A 16,002-nucleotide genomic window follows, 5' to 3' on the forward strand; every position below is an offset into this window, starting at 1 on the left:
CATTTCGCTCTCAGCTGCCCCGACACGCCGACGCACCTCCGCTGCCCATTTTGTCATTTTGTTGCGGAATCGGTGTCAATATGGTTCTGGAAAGAGCCGTACTTCTTTTCCAGCTGGTACAAGCGCTTAGTCCACTGCGTGCGGAGACAGGTGGCAGCCAGATAGTCAAACATCTGGCGAGCCCAACGCGCACGAGGCATGCAGCGAAGACGCCCGTAGAACGCCAGCTTGCTGTACGCCTCTCGAGCCTCGAAGGTGGACCAACCTACGTCTCCCTGTACTGCCTCGTTTGCCACCTGGCCATGACATCCAAGCGCCGTGCGGCCAACCTCTCGCTGTTGTCGCTCCAGCCATTCACGGGTATCCGCTGCCAGGCACACAACTGCGTTCGCAAACGTTAGACCTGGGAGATGGACCATCTTCCACAGGTCGCGTACCATCACGAACCGGTTGCAGCCCCAGAGGCACCGACGACGCAGGACGCATTGGGCTCGCAGTGCAGTCTGTCGCAACTTGGCCTCGTGCCGGGAATACATGGCTGCAGAGTCGCAGAGCTCCACCCCCAAGTATTTGGTTCCCGAGCTTCGGATAAGGACCTCTCCTCCAAGCGTCAGCTCAGTCTCCGCACCGTCAAGTCCTGCCAGCTGGACAACCGTGGTTTTTCTAGCGTTGAACCGCAAGCCCAGGCGACCGATCTAATTTTGGCAGATATCCAGAAGACTCTGCAGATCCTGGGGTGTCTCCGCCATCAAGACAAGGTCGTCCGCGAAAGCCAAGCCCGGTAGTCGGCGAGTGTCGTCCATGCCAAGGGGAGAGTACCTCAGCCGGAAACCGATGCCTGACCTGAGCAGTTCTTGCTCGATAATTGCTGCGTACAGGATGTACAGGCGGGGTGATAGGGGACACCCCTCCTCAAGCCCCTCATCACGGTGATGGGCTCCGATACAGCAGGACCGAACTGAACGACGACCCTATTATCCTCGTAGAGGCGTCGGATGGTCTGCACCAGCCTCTCCGGAAGCTTCAGTTCCCCTAAGCGGCTGAACAGCTCCTCATGAGGCACGTTGTCGTAAGCCTGCTCAACATCCAGAAAGCCACACCACAGCGATCGCCCCTCCTTCCTCGCTATCTCCGCGCACTCCGTTAGTATGAACAGATTGTCATCCAAGCGGCGACCGGGGCGAAAACCGTCTTGGAGCTCGGTCAGGAGGCCAGCCGATTATACCCAGCCACTCAGCCAATCCTTCAGGATGCGCGCAAACACTCTGTAGATAACGCTGGTGACTGTAAGGGGCCTGTACGATTTCAATTGATCCGCGTCCCCACCTCGTTTTGGGATAAGGATGACATTCCCTGCCCGCCAGTCATCAGGAATTTGCGCCCCTGCAATGACACTCGTCAGTAGCTCGGCTAGTTGTTCCTTAGCCTCAGGACCGAGGATCTTGACCACCCGTGCTGGCAGTCCGTCTGGCCCCGTAGCAGTGCTGGCACTCAGACGCGTCAAGGCCCGATCTAGCGTACGCCCTGAGATGGTCCACTCCGGCTCCCTTGTTTCCGGTAGGTCTGCGATAGGGCCAATACACGACGGTGACGGCCCACTCAAGGCTTTGACTTCCAGAGTAGTTGTACGTCCGTACAGCTTGGCAAAATGGGAGGTGAGGCATTCCGTCATGTTCGTCACTGGCAATCCCGTTGCAGAGTCCGTGAGCTGAGCTGAGGGCAGGGTGCTTCTGTCCAAGGCGCTGATGTACCTCCAAAACTTCTGCGTCGCTGACCTGCCGTCTTGGCGCAAAGATTTCGTCAGGCGCAAGTTATGGTCGGCCACTTTCACCTGCACCAGAGCTTGTACTCTTTGTTTGAGTACAATGTATTGCGTCCACGCCTCAGAGGCCTTGGGGTCTTGTGACTTGACGGCTTGGCGGTGTACTCGGTTAGCCTTACGGCGTGCTCGCCATGCTGCCTCTACTTCCGCGTCCCACCACGCATTCCGTGTACCCCGCGCCGGCTGTCTTGCCTTCACCATGTGACTCTCCAAACACCCCGCAGAGCAGCCACATACTCTTCATAGGTTGTGGCCTGCATACGCTGCGAGCTGAGTTCAAACCCTTCGTAAACCGCCTCCAGCGCCCGATTCGGCAGGTATAGGCACTTCGCTCGTCGATGATGTGTGCGAGCATTATGTGTTCCTGGGCGCGAAAGCTGTAGTAGAAGGCGGTCGTGGTCACTCCCAATCCTCTGAGCAGTGTCACCTGGCGACAGATAGCGGAAATATTGTAAAAATGCATAATAGCGGGTTTAAAGCTTGCCGCACTCGTTGCTTCACTGGCGCAAAGTATTACACTACTTATCTCAGCACTAAGCATATGAAAGATCTGTCGAATCCTGTAAAAGCAACTCTTTTCTTTTTTATTTTTGTTTTATTCACATTACATTAAGCTACCAAGATCATTCCTGGGGAGTGTTCCTCTTTTGGTTGCAGATGTAGTGTTTTTATTTCTTAATAGCCGCAAAACCAGCCTTGAACAGAGCCACGAGGTGATGGCATGACAATGGTAACACTAATCAATTACCTTCACCGTAATCATTTCTTGCCTTCAGTGAGTGTATGCTACCTTTATGTTGCGTTCAGAGACACCTTTCGGTAATTATTGCCGTTTAACCCGCTGAGAGGCAACCAGTGAGGAGAAAGTTGTGGGACCCAACCGTTGAGGAGACGGAATTACGCGTCGCGCAGCCTCTCGAAGGCATGTCATGAACACTGTCCCCCTACCTTTGCTTAGAGAGGGATTCAGCCGTCTGTGTGAAGACTGCTTTAAACAGACTTGCTGGGAAAATATCAGGCTGAAGGCCCGTTCGCACTTGCGACTAGCAGCGGTCGCGCGACCGTTTTGGTCGAAAAGCGACAGTCGCAAATGGTCGCATCGGTCGAAAAGCGACTGCCGCGGACCGATCGGGCACTGCTCGAATTTTCAGTCGCGCGACTACTAGTCGCAAACCATTTAACCAATCAGCGAGGTCCTAGAGTACTCGATCGGGCACATTCTCAATGCAATTAAAGAATACCCCTACCTTTTCAACAAACTGAACCCGGAATTCAAAGGCAGGGAGAAGGATATGGCCTTGGAGGAGATTGGAAATATATTCGGACTATCCGGTAGGTACCATGAACTTTTGAGAAATGGGTTTTTCACGCAGGCGCAACATTTTATATTGACACCACTGTGATTGACACAGTCTATTCGTTGTTGGCGTTCTCCTGGAAACGCGAGAGCGCGGCATGCGCACGGGCTCGCCTGAAAAAGTTGTGTCTGGCAAGCGGCCGCTACCGACGTTCGCCCCAACTGTGCCTGACGAACGAGAAGGCGACAGTCGCAAGTGTGAACATCGGTAGTGGCGAGCTCCTCTCCTCTGGTCGCGCGACTGGTAGACGCGCGACCTCATCTAGTCGCAAGTGTGAATAGACCTTAAGCCAGAGGTATATATTATTACCGTGTGGCGGTATGAGGGGGACGGTATTCCACCCCGCTCACACTCCGCAGGTGGAAAGTCCTCGCTGGTGACCCGCGGAGGGAACAAAGGGACAAAGGGACGGGGACGACACACAATTAATACTCCAATGCTGTTTATTGCACTTGCAAATAATACAGAGCATGCCGGCTAGCTATACATGAACAAGGTTTTCCTTGGAAGGGCAAGGCTACGTAAGAAGGACGTTTGACTCACCGGCTGGGGAATGGGGGTGCGATTTCGGCGGCGGACATTTGAACGCGCCGTGAATATGGCGGCCGGGATCTCCCGTGCGCTCAGCATTCTTTTGACGAAGCCATACCACGGCGTTTGCCGCGGGAGGCGGCGATAGCGTGCGGTATTTACCGGTCGCTTCGCCGTTGGGAACCAGAAGATGGGTGGTCGTGCACGACGGGTCCTCCCGTGTGCGCAGCGTACTCCGTGCCCGCTATCCTCCGGCATATGCCGGGAGAGGCGGCGGGAGACGACCGCTCTTGTGGCCGGCTGGATCCAGAAGCTCTCTCTCTTTGTCTCGCGGGAACCCGCGTAGACGTCTTGGTGGCGCATCCATCATTGATTCTTCTTCCCCCAAGGGGAGGTATTTACCTCCTCTCCCAGACGGCGCTGCCACGACGCTCGGCGGAGTGGTGGTGACCGGTCGCGGCGAAGGGGGAGGAAACTGATTTTCCACATCCCTCCCTCCTTAAATGTTCACCTATGGTTGTTAAGAGCTGCTCCTTGGATGCCATCCGCGGGGTCCACACGAGGCTTGCAATGACGACCGCAGGGCAGCTCGCACAGGCAAGACACTAGTGCAATCCAAACGTTGGTGTCATCCGACGAGCAGCAAGGTGAAGGGGTCCCGCTGTCCATCTTGTCCATCGGCTGGTCCCAGAAGCCAGCGTGACGGGAGGGTGTTGTTCCCGCTGACGCACCTTTGTTGGCAAGCAGGGGGTTTGCCTCCCCTCTCGTTAAGCCGGACTGGTTCCGTGGGACTCCGCAGCTTCGGGGATTCACGGCCGCAAGCAGGAACGTAGACAATGGCAGCAGGCCCAGGCGGCTTCACTTGACCTCTGCATAACTCTCCGGATCTCCAAAAGGTTGAATAAATTTTAAAATCCGGCACTGCACTGCGTTCCGTTAATCAGAACGAAGCACGGGCATCCGCGGTTCGTTTGCCGGCATAATAATCTGGTTCCACGAAATTTCCGATTCGCCTTCTCAGTCCAAAAATACCAAGTTCATCGGAACGAAGTTAGATTTCTCTAATTCAGCGAGATGCTCGGCTACAGCGAGGTTAATATATAAGAAGCAAAACGCATTTGCGCATGCTGTATGCCACGGTTAGACTGTCCTCCGACGTGCGGCAGGCAGCTCCCAAAAAGAGCCGAAAGCCTACTCACTCTAGCGCTAAAGACAATAGCTAAAGCGAAGCGCCGCGAGGATGTGCATCTCCGCCAAGGAACACAGGGTGGCCCTACTCGCTCGCTGCCATCTAAAGGCCGCTGTACGGTCACTATTTGGGCGCTGCGCCCGTCCGCTCGAGGACGCATCCGCCAGGTCCTAACAATGGGGCGGACGGAGGCATGCGTCCTCCGCCCGGCTGCCGCACAGAGTTCGTCAACTTCAACTTTTGTCGCATGCGTTCTGGAGGCGCATCGCAAGCTCCTCCTACTTTTTCAAAGATGGCCGCCGGCCGACCGAGCGTAGGCGAAGCAAGGCCTAGGCGGACGGTGCCTGTCGATGAAAGATAGACCATGTCGCTATTGCTCGTTTATTACGATTATTCAAAGCGACTTGGAAGTTTGCCTTGTCATGTGCACAAGCATCGAGTGAGTTCCCCCAGTTGAGTTGGCCTGCACCGAGTTGACGAGTGGCCGACAAACCTACGGAAGATGTACTACTGCTACACAGTTGCGGTGCCTCGACGTGTTTATTTGGAGCCGTTTGTGATTGCTGCAGGATTTTCACGGACAGCATCAAGAAGCAGCTCCCTCCAGTGAATTAATTCCCTGTGCGCGTATGGGCCTAGTGCGCTGGTATGGAGGCGCCACTGCTCCGGAACAAGTAGCGCCACCTCCCGCCGGCGCACCCATATGTGGTATGTCTGCTCGTCGAAGAGAGGCGGCGGAGTGAACGCGAAGTCTACTCTTCTCGGCAGAAACCTTGTGAGAAGAAAACTTTTCTCGGTCATTTCCTGCCTCGTGTCACACGCGTACATAACAGACACATGTACCATGTGTCTGTTAACCAAAAACAAAGCGAAGAAAGCCGCTACCCATTCATGCCGTCTGGGAGAAGGCCGCCGGCGCTTTGGGCGCAGCGCATCGTCGGCGCGCGAGTGCTTCTGCTGGCGGCTCTACGGTTTTTTTTGCCTTTGAAGTAGGAATTCGGAACCCGAACAATATGGCACTTTGAAAGTAAAGACATAAATAAAACAAAAACTAAACCAGTGTGCAATGCGCAGCACTGGCTTTTCTCCTCGGTGGCAGTGTATGTGGAAACGGCATGCTAGACCCCCCAGAAGCGACAGCCGAGAGCTGGGCTCCGTTGGTCAATAGAAAGGCTCTTAAAAAAAAAAAGAAAAACACGTCTTCCTCAGGACGGGACGAGCAGGCTGTATATGGAGATGTACCCTAAGGCGTCGGGCCTTGCGTGCACGTGCTTTTTCGGCGCTCGGCAGTTCTACCGTTGTTTTTATTTTCTACTCGATGCGTCGAAATAAGTGGTGACGGATCAGTGCGCGGAAAAACAGCCATAGCTGAGTAAGCTCCACACAGCGCGTGCTGTTCGGGGGATTTCGCGTGATCGGGAATGTTGAGACTTGATTTAAGAATAACTGCTTGGTGCGCGGTCAGAAACTGTACGAAGCCAGCACGTGCGTGGAGTGCGCGGGGAACTTCACAGTGCAGAAGGACCCTTGGATATCTTCAGAAAATGCGCTAACGAAATGAAAACCGCCTTCTACGACGTCAGCTTGGAGGTAAGTTTTATTCGGCCCTTTCGGCGTCTCTTCACCACATATGTAATTCATTTTTTTTATGTAGTTGTTGGCAAACCCACGCAATATCACGGATGCCAGCTGCATTTGCAAGTCCGGGTGCCACTGTTAACGATGCGACACATCGCTCTCGTGTGATTTCCAAGGAAACCGCAAAAAAAAAAGAACTTGATTTTCGATTGCCTCCCGACAATTTTTTTTTATAACTATTATGACACCCATAAACACAACAGCAGATCGAGCTGTTAGTTTAAAAGAACGTTTTCTCTTTGCGGGGAGCCATGAACGTGTGTCAAGTCAGCAAGCGCACACTCCTGCAATGTGCTTCGCTCTCCATGTCGTGCTTCTATGTCTTTTACGTCAGGCTAGGCTTCCCAAAAGCGAGCACCGAGAACAGCTGGAAACTATCATTAGGAAGTCGTTAGAAAAAAAAAAAAAAAGCTCTCGTTGGGCAGGAAGGCTCCGCGCTCTCTACAAAACAGGCTGTGTCCGAAGACCTGCCAGCGCTGGTTACAACAACTTTTAGTAGTTGTTACAACTTTTAGAGCTCGAGTTGGGTCCAGAAGTAAAAAAAAAAAGACCCGTTTTTTTGTGTGTGTTTTTCGCGTGTTGCGCGCTCGATACCAACAAGCGATCGCTCGTGCATGCTTGAAAGAAACCTAGCGTCAAGTACTGTACAAAAGAAAAAAAAGAAGAAAAGTGGGAAATGCGCAGCCGAGACGAAAAGCAATGGGTGCGATATGAGATTCGAAATGACTAAGTAAGTACAGGCCCTTGTTTTAGTCGCTGTTTATTTTTTATTCTTACGGGGAACCAAAAAGAAATCGGAACACAGCGTCGGCGCTACCGACGGTTGCGGATCCAGACAGCCGCCTTTTGCAGCGGCGCCTCCCAGACGGCGCCACATGTTCGGCCAAAGCTGCAGCGCACCAGGCCCATACAGTTTCATAGCAGCGACAATTAGTGGGAGTGTAGCGAAAGTGATACGTTCGGAACGACTGCTGTTTTGCCAAGTTGGTGAAATCGCCTGCAAGTATATCTGTTACGAGTGAAAAGCTCACTGCACACGCTTTGTTTTCCGAATGTTGATATGAATTTTGAGCTGTGCTAGACGCATTCATTCGTCTGCGTGTAGCGATCGCGAGCAATCACTGATATCAATCGTGTTTCGTGTATGTGCTGTGCTTCAGAACTGCCGTGGGTGTGAAGTGCCCTTTCTGAAAACTGTGTTTTACGTGCGCGAAACGATTTTGGCTGTACGGAGAAGCGTCGGGAAGCCGGCACCAATCTGCTGCTTGATATGCTTCGTGAAGTATGTTTGCGATGGTTGCTTGTTATCGTTGCTTCGTGTGATGTCTTGACAAATGTGTTTATTGGGTTTAATTGTTGTACTCCGAATGCTCTCATTACAACCGTGCGCGGACGGCATTGTTGTTAGTGTCCTTGGCCTCTTTATATATAGGTATGAGTTGTGGGCACACAACCACGGCGGGCTTGTAACCAAGTTTTAGTGCCGAGAGAAAAAAACAAAACACAACGCATTCTTGTTCTTGGAATGGAACGATTACCGTAGAAATGGCTGAGAAAGCTAAGAGGGTGTGTAAGAATTTTTAGGACAAGTGTAATAGATTGGGCAGTGTTATATGGTACAGGAAGAAAAGTACAGACACAATCTGAAATGAAATGCCATCTTATGTGTTATTCAGTTTCCCCATTTGAGCAGTATAGGGTTAGAAGGATGGAAGCTTTCTGCACATTGTGCAGGACAGTCCTCATGATATTCGCATAAAAAAAAAAATATCGCACTGTAAGCCATAATAATAAAGAGTAAGAGTACCTGCAAGCAAGATCTCAGTAGAAAACCACCTGCACGAAAGTGTATAAGGCTCCATGGATTCAGCTTTATCATGCGGCTCACAGAGCATAGTGTGAAACTTGGGGTGCAAATACATGGCACAAGGCAAATGTTTACATCTGGCATGCCTTAAGCTGCATGCAGTAACACTCCATGAGAGTGATGAATGCTGGTACTCTCAAGTATGACTCAAGGAGCAAAGATTTTAGGGATATTCATAGCAGAAATTAATGTAATTAATGTATGTAACACGGTCACACAAACACTTTCGATCCTTATTGAACTCGATCTGCATTCAACTCGTGCAATCGTGCCCGAGCCTGCTTGGATCGAAGCTGTTTCTAAGCGCTCTTGAGTTTTGAAGCACATCCGAGAGCGGGTGTCGCCACCCTCGATGTCACCTAACACACACGAAGGAAGCTTCTCAGTGGTCATTCAAAACGGCTGTGCAGCACCGGATGCTTCAATGCTTCCTGAAAACCTCAATGAGGATCACAAGTGTTCGCGTCGCAGAGGTATAAGAAGGAGCAAGTAATTTCAGACTGAGTTTGCTAAGAAATGGGCTGCTACCACAGTTCTTTCAAGTGCATTACAATGAAAAACCAAAGGTATATGCAGAAAATAGCATCTCATAAGCTTTTGTACTCTCAAGACAGGCAGTTTGCACATGTAAGCACTTCAGACGTCACGTGAAATCCTGTGAACAGCTGACCAGCGGCATTTCCCTCATTGTCTTATGAACAGCCAAAAACAAAAATGCTTTTCATAATGGCAATAACATGCACCTATTATTTACTGCAGATTTACTGCTCTCATTGATTCATTTCTTTTTTTTTTTAATTTTTACTTCTTAATTATTTCGTGGTTGAAATTGCCTACAAGTATTTGATTTGTTTGAAAAGCTCACTACACATATCTTGCATTCTGAGTGCTGAAATAAAGTTCGATCTGTGCAGGTAGTCGCGTTTGTTCTTCCCCCTGTAGTGACCATGCATGCACGGCTTTTTCCCTGCAACGTGTCCATCATAAATATTGATTGTGGCTCATGTGTACTGTGCCTGAAAACAGCCTTGGGTGCGATGTGACCTTTCTGGAAACTATTTTGTATTAATGAAATGATCTCCACTGTCTGCTTTCTGATGTGACTACAGAAGCATCGGCACCACTCAGTGGCTTGATTCTTCATGAAGTATAATTCTTGCAATTATAGCTAGATTATAGCAAGCCTGTCTTGTCTGTGCCACGTCTTGTTCTGATTAATCGTTATGTTGTGGGTGCTGGGCATCATGATGGTGTGCCGACAAAACTGTTAATTTTCTTGTCTCTCTGAAAAGGGTACGTATCTATGATGGGTACCGAAGGTTTAGTGCTGAGCCAAAAACAAGAGGAGAGATTCATGTCCCAATAGAGCACATGCCCCTGTAATCAACTTCTGTCGTTCGATCCTTAGCTCAACAGAGCAAGATGCCACCAAATGAATGGCTAAGAAAGATGGTAAGGCCCATTATAAGACTGTAATGAATTGGGCAATATTATGGTGCAGAATGAAAAAAAAATGTACAATCTGAAAGGAATTTTCAACTTGTCTAAACATTCTTCCAGTTGCAATGATACAACAATATACAGGTACTTGCACACTTTTACCAAGGCAAGGCCCTTGATCACACTGAGGGGAAGACGAATTCAAATAACGAGTTACAACTGAGCTAGATGAATTTTCAAACAAGTTTCCTTGAGTCTAAACCGTGAAGGTTCGATAGTGTCAACCCTCTACAGCATGATAATTCGGATAGAATCCCGTCGCACAACCACATTACCTTGCATTGCCTTGAGCTGCATAAAGTGATGCTTCTTGAGAATGTTAAATGCTGCTGCTTAGTGTAGCAAGAAAATGGAAATTACTTGGCAAGAGCCAAATGTTGAGGAGAACCAGAATGGGGAGGATAAACATTTTTTTTCTGGCTTCAAAGACCACTATACTGGTAACAGATTCGAGATGCTACAACTGGGGATATGCATATAACAGCTTAAGTTTGCTGCTACAGACAGGCAACATTCATTTTTTGTTCATGGTATAGCATGCAGAAATCTGGATAAAATATCCTTTGCTTTGTCGAATTTCCTGGCTTCAACCAGAGCAGTGCAGCATTACTATCCCTTACAAAAATGCGTGTAGGGTTTCTATAGAAATTCGAAAGCTTTGTGTCAATACACGCTGTTGAAAGTCTGTTGATAATCGGCAACATCTTGAATGATGCAGTGTTGACCTCTTGTTGAGCGCTTATGAAATAGTGGCCCATGTGTTTCTTAAGAGCGCTTTTGGAATTTGCGCAACTGAAATTCTGTTGATTTCAGGCTCAAATGCTTCAGAAACTCTGCAAGTGACGCTTTTTGATTTTCTGCTACCTTTCCACTCCTGAACAACAGAAAATAGTACACGACCATCGGTTTGCCAGGAGCAGACACGGGGTGATTTTCATTAATGCAAAAGTAGTACAGTACATCTCCTAGCTGCGATAAGTCACCACATTCTATGTTCTGCTCGACCAATCAACAATCCTGTCTGATCAGGGCTGGTTAATGATAAGCATAGTGAGGCATAAAAGAACAAAACAGATCTTGATCTTTTAAGCCCCATTATACTTACTCACTCATTAACCTACACTAAACTGACTAAATTGTTGATTGGTCGAGCAGAACATAGAATGTGTTGACTGACCGCAGCAAGGATATGTGCTGTGCTACTTTTGCATTAATGTAAACCACCTCGTGCCTGCTCCTGGCTAACCGTTGATCACGCAGCATTTTCTGTTAATCCGCAGCGGAAAGGGAACACAGAATAAAAAATGCGCGTTAATGAGAAAGAAAAAATATGCATCTTTGGTGAACCCATAACATCAGCTGGGTTGTTTATTTGCTTTATTTCAATTCATGTGCAAGGTATGACGCCAGGCTGTTCTTTGCGTAAAACGCTGATACGTCCGGGAACTCCTCGCATGTGATGCTGAAATAAAAAATATAAATCATAATTAAGCTGCGGTATATACTAACCTAAAAATAGAGCAAAGACATTTGTGCGCTGCTCCACGTCATAGCTCAAGAAATTTCTTGTCTAAAATGAGTTGTCACTGTCTTTCACTGCTTAGACGGCATCGACCGCCGCCTCCACAGCTCGGCAGCACTACCACATCGTTCATTTCTCCCTGATAAACAATATATGCTGCCGTCAAAGATCCCATTGTGAATATAAATAGCAAAGCGCAGGTCACAAGCATTACTACCCAGAAAACTTGAAGTAAAATTACCAACTATAGGCACTAAAATGAGTGGAAACAAAAACAAACACTGCAAAAATGGCGGAGCTGCACAGATTCAATAATCCACAATGTGTGACAGAGGCATATTATGATCTCGATAATGTGTCCGTCTCAGCGCGAGTAGCGTATCGAAAGAGTACAGCACTGTGCCGAACAATCCGTCAAAAACGGTCACCGGTTAAAAAAAAGAAAAAATGTCGCCACCCCAACTGGCGTTCCGTCGGCCCCAGCGTCCGCGTAGAGACAAGCCTCGTTCTCTCTCTCTCTCCCCATCCTTTTTTTTCCGACGAGGCTGGTTTGCCTGCTAGAAATATTTACATGCGTGCTTCACCTTGTAGCACACACTGTACAAGACTGGCACAAACACGAATAGGAAAAAGTAAAACACTCACCAAAGTGCAGACGCTCCATCCGCCCGCGCCGGCTTTTCGCCTAGAATCCAAAACGCCTGCGAGTGTTGAACTTCTTAAACATGTCCTCCTTGCGCCGAAGCTGCCGCCCAAGAGCGGATTCCTCCGAAGACTTAAATGCGTACGTTCGCGCTCCAATTTGAACAAAACGATCTTCGTGATAATCACCAGCGAAAAACCTACATACGGTGCTTCGCTCACAGTGCAAGATGCGACCACGGTGGCGGGAAAACGCCAACTGAACTGGCACATCGCCGCACTCAGCGTACCCGCGTCTGCGTGCAAAGAAAACGGGGCGCAGAAGAACAGCTTCGGTGAAAAGGGGGAGCCGCCGCCCCCGCTGCGCGACTCCAGCTATGCTGCAGCCAAGGTCATCTCCGTGAAGACAAACCACGGAGAAGGCAGAGAGCACAGACCCAGCGGGAGCAACCCCTCCCCCCGCCCTTTTTTTCCCCCCAGCCGACAGGAAGTAAACCTCGACCCCTCCGGACATGCTGGCGCCGTTCGCGGGCACAGGGGGAGCACGGCAGTGGCCGAATGCTTCTTTGAAAAGAAGAGTCGCCGATAGAAGACGCGTGCAATCCTGTTTTTTTTTTTTTATTTCATACGCGAATGTTTTTGTTATGCGTGTTAACTCTATAGTATGCGTGGGATCAATCCGTGATTATTAGAACCCCTCAATGTTTAAAGTGACTTCATTTTAGCATGGTGTCCACTTTAAGAAAGGAAGGAAAAGAAAAAAATAACAGTAAAATTCTCCAAAGACATACAGCGGTGGAGGATTCCAATACAGACTGCACCTCATTTTGCGGCAAAAGCTACGGGCAAAAATACCTAGGCTTGGGCAGAATGTCAGACCCTGAAGCATATATATAGTGAACTTTGCAACTGGTTTAAAAAGCTCTGTCCTGCCCTACATGGTAGGTTCAATCTAGGATCCTGTTTGTTAGTATGATGACTCACTGAACTTGTTTTATGATAAATATAAAATATGTCCTAACACTAAAGTTACCTTCTGCGACATACAGAAGCTGATCCATTGCGGATTCTGATTGACATTCAACGATGTATTTGTATTATTAGTGGAGGCTTTGCCATCATGAAGTTTTTAGGGCATATTTTCACTGTGTTGCGAAGCTTGAGCTAAGTGTGCACCGTTAATATGTACTTTTATATAACATGAACGAGCACGCAACTGCATGCTGCTCTTATATTTCTCTTTGCAGAATGGGGCCAATAGTTGATTACAAGTGAGACCAAAAATTCATAACGAAATTGTCACATCATGCTTTTATCATTGGTGCCTAAAACTACTTAAAAACATGGGTCAGCATGAACAGCACACGCTAATTGTTTGTGAACGTTGAAAACTGACAACAAAAAGCACATAGAAAAAATAGCACAAAAAGTCTATTGGGTAGAACACAATGAAAATTCTGTTGGCCCTGTAAAGATTGCACTCAGCTGGGGAATTGAATGTCTATCGAAATTCAATAAATTCAAAAGGTGGTCAATAGTCCAACAATAGAGTTTCAAAACTCATTTTTGTAAGGGATCAGGCAACACAAACAGCTTGAAATCTCAAAAAAAGCCATGTTACATACACCTAAAATCAATGGAGTGCTTCTAAGTACTCCACGGATATAGTTGTCAAGTGAAAATGCATGCAGTTGTGTCAGCATGTACCTAATTAGCAATCTCGGACTGACCGAAAGCTTAGTGCGCTTCACGACTCTGGAACACAGCACCTTACAGCATGTTATGTGTCCTCTCAGAGCAATGTACTTCTCTTTCCTTGTTGAGCTCAGTGGCTATTTTTATAATGTCCCCCTAAATGAAGCTGTCACTGTATACACCCATTGCAAGGACCCTTTTGTATGGAAAATTCCACAGAGCCTGTCTCCACATGCAACACTGCACAAGTGTGAAGAAGTGAGACTACAGTACAAGGCTGCATGCTTGAAGAAAACACAATTTTAATGAATGAGCAAGAGTAGTGCTTTGCCAACTTATCTATTTATTCAATTGGTCAGGGTGGCGCAGTGGTTACGGCGCTCGACTACTGTTCCCAAAGACGCGGGATCGAATCCCGGCCTCGGCGGCAGCTTTTCGATGCAGGCAAAAAGCAAGGCGCCCATGTGCTGTGCGATGTCAGTGCACATTAAAGAACCCCAGGTGGTCAAAATTTCCAGAGTCCTCCACTACGGCGTCTCTCATAGCCTGAGTTGCTTTGAGACGTTAAACCCCACAAACCAACCAATTTGTGATAGAAAAGAACCCAGCAATATAGTCATCCACACTGCTCAAAGGCAAAACAGCATTGTCTGCTAGTCTACAAGGTGCGATCATCACTATTATATGTTGTGCATACCACTGTGTATCACTGCTGCTTTACAACAGTACCCCCCCCCCCCCCCTCTCATCTACTTGGGGACTACGCATTAAAGCAGACAGGATCTCCCAAGTGTGAAACTGCATGGACTAGTTTCTATCCAGCTTTAAGGGGAACAAAGTGGAAACGAAAAGCACAAAAACGAGGCACACAAGAAACAGTAGTGCTGGCAGTGTTATTCAACGCAGCCCAAAGGCCTGGAGAGTGAATGAAGGGAAATGACAATGGCAGAGAAGGAAATGAACACAGTACAGCGCAGGTAGGAACGCATCCACAAAGCTTCACCGGAATTTGTGCACGATCCTGGAAACATCTAAAAAGTAACATTGAAACACAGACAAAAAAAATAAAATCAGGAATGCATATAGAAACCTATACGCATCATCTAACACGGGACAGGATGACGTATCATGCAGCATGAGCTCTTCAGGTGAGCAGAATCTGGTGGGGCGATCTAAACTAAGGGCTATTGAACCAGGCACCGACTAGAACCTTCCAGTGGCAGTGAAGCGAGGGCGCCGTTACGCATTCAAGAAATAGTAACCCAGCGTAACATGATCAATAAAACGGCACAAGAACACGATCACGGAAAGAAGAGGGATTGAAAGGCGCTCTTTCTTTCCATCTTCTTTTCCTGTGATCATGTCCTTGCGCCGCTCAAATGGTCAGTGTGAACCAACTACCATTACAGCAAGTACTACAAGCATAAAATGGTCAGCACATGTAGCATCCTAGTGGCATGTTTCCACTGCAAGGCAGATGCTGTTTGAGTTACTAAATGGCACATATGGATGAGTTGCGAATGATTATTGCATATGCATGCATCCTCTGGTAAGTATGTAAAGCCTCACTGGTCTGTACATTTACATTCAGTGCTTTTGTAGAGACAGACTCCCTAACGAAGTATCCTGCAGCGGTTGACCAAAGCATGAAATGTGTTTTTTTACAGTACACCTGCTGCTTGGTGATATTGTAAAATGACCCAGAAGCCTTCATATGTGCCTGTAAATACACAAAATTCAGTGAGATGAGCAATCCAAAACACAAAACTACATTAGATGGGTTTTTAAGCATAGGTAGCATTGAGGAAAAAAAACACTGCCAGTTTCAGTTGATTAAGGAAATAAGTAAGTATACAAAATGCAACCATAATTTCAAACGGTTCGATGGTGGGCATAGCCAGAATTTTTTTAATCAGTTTCAAACAGGCCAGGTGATTGTAAACAGTCAATAAAAGCATTTTTCTTGGATTGACAAGATTATCCAGCAGCTTTCTCACTATATGCAATTATAATATTGACCTAGTAAACATCTTGCAGTTCAGTGCTGCTTTCCTTGCCTCTCTGTCTTAGCATTCGTTACTTGTTACACGAGCCACTGAGTATAAAACATCTGGGTTTGCAAGCCATTTAACCTTCCATGGCAAGGACTCCTAACATCCACACACTCTCGCTTTCTTCCATTTTCCTTTTATTTGATAGTTCAGAGTTCCAAGCACAGTTTTCTTTCTCAGAAGAGTA

The 16,002-nt window shown here is 47.9% G+C and overlaps 1 protein-coding gene and 1 long non-coding RNA gene across 2 annotated transcripts in view; one reads left to right on the forward strand and one right to left on the reverse strand.

Moving 5' to 3' along the window:
• LOC146203690 (uncharacterized) overlaps positions 1-16,002 on the forward strand; it is a 371,705-nt gene that overhangs the window by 332,172 nt on the left and 23,531 nt on the right. The window lies entirely within an intron of this gene.
• On the reverse strand, positions 54-1,672 carry LOC146203693 (uncharacterized). The gene is made up of 3 exons (XM_084603226.1): positions 1,226-1,672; positions 929-1,075; positions 54-695 (listed from the first exon to the last, which is right to left on the reverse strand). Exons 1-3 carry the CDS (start codon positions 1,670-1,672, stop codon positions 54-56), a joined length of 1,236 nt encoding a protein of 411 aa, XP_084459352.1.

The sequence above is a fragment of the Amblyomma maculatum genome, chromosome 1 (assembly GCF_055883805.1).
Source record: "Amblyomma maculatum isolate TAMU_Amacu chromosome 1, ASM5588380v1, whole genome shotgun sequence".
NCBI classification, from domain to species: domain Eukaryota; kingdom Metazoa; phylum Arthropoda; class Arachnida; order Ixodida; family Ixodidae; genus Amblyomma; species Amblyomma maculatum.